At 36.8% G+C, this 4,095-nt stretch overlaps 1 protein-coding gene across 2 annotated transcripts in view; it reads right to left on the bottom strand.

Moving 5' to 3' along the window:
- Nucleotides 1–189: 189 nt before the first annotated feature.
- Nucleotides 190–4,095, bottom strand: part of LOC118413880 (beta-1,4 N-acetylgalactosaminyltransferase 1-like) — a 14,775-nt gene continuing 10,869 nt past the window's right edge. For both annotated transcript variants that reach the window (XM_035817480.1, XM_035817481.1), the window contains exons 9-10: nucleotides 1,989–2,220; nucleotides 190–1,422 (exon numbers count right to left, since the gene is read on the bottom strand). In XM_035817480.1, coding sequence (XP_035673373.1) covers nucleotides 1,235–1,422; nucleotides 1,989–2,220 — 420 coding nt within the window. In that variant the 3' untranslated portion in view covers nucleotides 190–1,234. The remainder of the gene's footprint in view (nucleotides 1,423–1,988; nucleotides 2,221–4,095) is intronic.

Raw genomic sequence — 4,095 nt, 5'->3', positions numbered from 1 at the left:
TGTTGTTTTTACATCATGCTTGTTCTTATTACTTTGTTTCTGCTATTCTGGATGTTATTCTGTACAGTGCAGAGTTGGACATTTAAAGTAGTGTGCTAATCACTGAGTATGTTCAGCCGTGTATACAGAATACGGAAAAAAACACATCACGGTAATGTATTTCTTTCAAATTTCGTTGTATTCCATAAGTTCTGTTTCTTTTTTTACAGTATTGATGTTTGTGGTGTTATATTTCTACGCGTGATGGCGGTGTCAGTGCTCACAAAATGTCGTAAGTATATTAAAGCATACGTAATGAAATTGACTCTAACACATTTTAGAGAAAACTTTGGTATATTGGTATATCTAAAATGCATTAATGCGTTGATCTATTCATTCTAGGTCTGTAATGGCATGTTTCCAGAGCCTACATCACGTCCGTTCCTGCTGCCAAGACCAAAATATAAGTCATGACGCGTTTGTTTTAAATGGTACTCGGTTTTACATGCATGAACAAATGAGTTCGTGTAATGCAAAATGAATGATTGAGAAAACAGAGGTCAGCCAAATCGGCTTAAACTTGTACGTGTAATATGTATATGTATTGCTCTTTGGCGCCATACCGCCAAAGAGATGTTGCCAGGTATTTGTAAAATTCACAACTGCGAACAGCAATTTGAATAAACCCCTCTAGCTGCTTTTCGTTACGTTGCTCTGCCCCCCCCCCCCTCCGGGACCCTCGAAAATCAACCAATAATATATGGCCGGCATATAATAACTGGGACTGCGATAGCTACCCTGACAATTGTGATATGTTATAAAGCATTTGCATAGAGCGTTGTATTATTGTTCCTATCATAGCAACGTATATATTTTGATTTACAATGATTGCTACAACTTGCGAAATGTAGAGAATATATTCTGGTACATTAACTGTTAGACACAGTAAGTTATCCTTCACGTTATCATGCACAAACCTGAATTGTTAAAGCAAATGCATTTAAATGGAATGCTGTCAGTTGTAAAACTGTGATAGCAAAACAAGTTTAAGCTTAATACACGATGGATACTGCTGTGGCTTTGCTGTAAATTAAATCAAAGTTCGTAGATACAAATTTTCAGTTTATAAATCAATAGGACAAAAAATGAACTCTGACGTTTGATTTTTAGTAAAATTTGGGAATGCCTGAATGATAATTGGACCTCTAGTTGAAGTCAGTGCCTTGACATCTGAGCTCTGAATCTCCAACTGACACTACCCATGCCAACAGTCTGCGTTGTTCCTAAAATAATTAACCCTCATTATGAACTTTCTATAGTTTCCCTCCTGGTCACGACCGTACCGGTATTTATTGTACTCCGGGTTTCTTGTCTGGTTGTGGCCGATATGGATCCCCTTGCAAGCAGCCATCCGAAGCTTTCCTAGTGCTTCCAGGTAAAATTCTGTGGGATAGATTAAGTTACTAAACTTGGAAAATTATGAAAATATTGCTTATTGATTGAAATAACAATTGTAATAATGATAACATCTATCGCTTTTTGTCCTTGTATTAGATAAATTAACATCAAGTTAAGATAGCAAATAACTGACATGTTCATAATGTAATAGGCCTATAACGGATTTTGTGGTATCCAAGTAAAATGATATTTTTCCTTTGCCGCCTGCCGCCTGACAAGTGGATTTTCATGTAGCGTTATACCAAATTTGTACATACATATTCCTGCAGACATGGCTCTACATTTGACACTGCATTTTATAACCGAGGGACTTATCAACATACTATTAGGGAATTCAAAAATTGGAAATTACTTCCTATACCAGGGAAGGCGTCTTCGACACAGGTTGTCAAAATATTTCAGATGCAAGGAGTTGTATTTCTGGGTTCAATTTAACTAAGAAAGTTAAAAGTCCCCTAATGATATATGTCCACAATCATGCATTAAAATGGCAATGTTTTTATGGCCCTATAAATATCAAAATAACGCATGTCAAAAATGAAGAAAGTTACCCCTGTCAGCGTATCTGGAGTACGCAGGGTAAAACCCTACGGAGCGGATCTCGTCCGATCTGCCCATAAAGAAGTTGAGCATTTTAGTTGTGAGATAGCAGTCTGGAAATCCGGGTACTTGACCATAGTTGCCTGACTTGTAGGAGATGCAATAGCCATCATCATCGTCTGTCCCTGGTATCAGTTCCATCCTCGTGGTAAGGAGATTTCTTTCCCCAACTAAGCCAGAAACCTGAGGCAGTCAGAGAGTATATAAAGAAAACAAAACCTCTTACCGAAAAGAAATAAAGAGTCATCGACATCTACGCCACCGGATTTTTTCTGTTATCCTCAACGATTATGAGTCCTTATCAAGAATGAAATATTCCTATTTTCACAGTGCAGTAGTCACGATACACAGAAATTGGTGAGATGACTCAGCGGTCGGCAAAGCGTCAGAGAACGCTGTTTCTGTGGAAATGCTCTGGCGACCCTTGAACGCTTGTTGAGTTGCACAAAATTATCTATTGATATGGAGATTAATGGGGTACCCCTCAATGACGTCAACGACAGAAGAACGTTCCTTCACCCCCTCCCCTTTGTAATTTCAAACGGTTTACGATCAGCAAATATACAGGGGGTTATGTACTCCTTGAGTTCTAATTTTCTGGAATTTGTATGTCATAAAGAGAGACAGAAAAACTAGAAATGCCGACATTTGCTCGAGAGCAAATACAGCATATTGCAACCCATCTTTATCCCTATGCAAAAATTTACTATTCCATATCAACCTTCTGCAGGAGTTGACCTGTACATCATCTCACTCCAAACTTGATTTTAAGAACCCCCCATATAAGAATGGACTCTTCCAGAACACCCCTATGTATGCAAATGGCCTGGGCTATGTGGCACATTTTCTATTTATAGTATTTATCAGTTGGCTTTTTCATGACAGTGGAAGCAAAAATATACATTTTTGGTAAAAAAAATGGCAAATAATCCCAAATTTAACCATTGTAAGTGAAATACACCATAGGTGCACCTTCAAACAAAATTTCAGATCATTTGGCTTTCATACAAAGGCAGAGAAGCCAAAACTTAATATTTTTAGTCTGAAAATGGCAAAAAGTCCCAAAATTCAACAAATTAAAAAAAGTAATGTATGCTCAACGTGAAAATGAAGTGCTTGTGGGCACTAGTCCAACACACATTCATGTCGAATTTCAGGTCATTTGGAGCCCAAAATATACATTTTTAGCTAAAATTGCCAAAATATCTCAATTTTGGAGTTATCTATGAAGAAAATGTTCGTGGGGTTCTGTGGTCATATGTCTAATGCACCTCTGTATCAAATTTCAAGTCATTAGGTTGTAATACCAGGGCACAGGGGCCCAAAATATACATTTTTTGGTCTAAAAATGACCAAAATCCCTAAATACAATAATTTCTAAGGCCTCTATCAAAAAAGTGAGAAAAAAAAACCGTCTAGGGGCTTTTGCTATCCCTACCTCCATGCCAAATTTCATCTCATCCTAAAAATGAAAAAGTTGAATCCATTTGAAGATTTGACAGGAAAAGAGACAAACAACAAGAGTTCGTAGACCTCAGGCCTGCATGAAATGTATTGGGTGTCTGTAGACCTATTGTGTATTTTTTTCCCCTTTCTTAGTCAATTTTCTGAAAAGAATTTAATTATTGTGGCTCAGATATTCTTTTATTCAAAATAATTCTAATTACAAATATCACCTAAAAACCCTCATGGTGACTTGGAATGGACTCTATGATATATTCAGTACTGATATATTCCTATTTCAATGTACTGACCTAATGCAGCTGCTAAATCTCCTTATTATAGCAATGATATTCATTAAAGATTTATTTCTGGAGTGTTATATCACTTGACACTGGAAGGTTATTTGCATAATTTGACAAATTATATTTTTACAGTAGTTCCATAGACAATATGAATAGTGGTAGCCCCCATCCAGCAGCATTAGGGTGGCATGATATTTTATTCAATCCGTCCAACTAAAACCTAAATCTCTTTAAATACCTAAGCCAAATTTTACAGCAGAATTTACTATTCAGAATGTCCTTGTCAATCGCATTCATAGATGTCAAGCTGCTG

The sequence above is a fragment of the Branchiostoma floridae genome, chromosome 4 (genome assembly GCF_000003815.2).
Source record: "Branchiostoma floridae strain S238N-H82 chromosome 4, Bfl_VNyyK, whole genome shotgun sequence".
NCBI classification, from domain to species: Eukaryota; Metazoa; Chordata; class Leptocardii; order Amphioxiformes; family Branchiostomatidae; genus Branchiostoma; species Branchiostoma floridae.
This window is presented reverse-complemented; position numbering and strand designations above follow the sequence as displayed.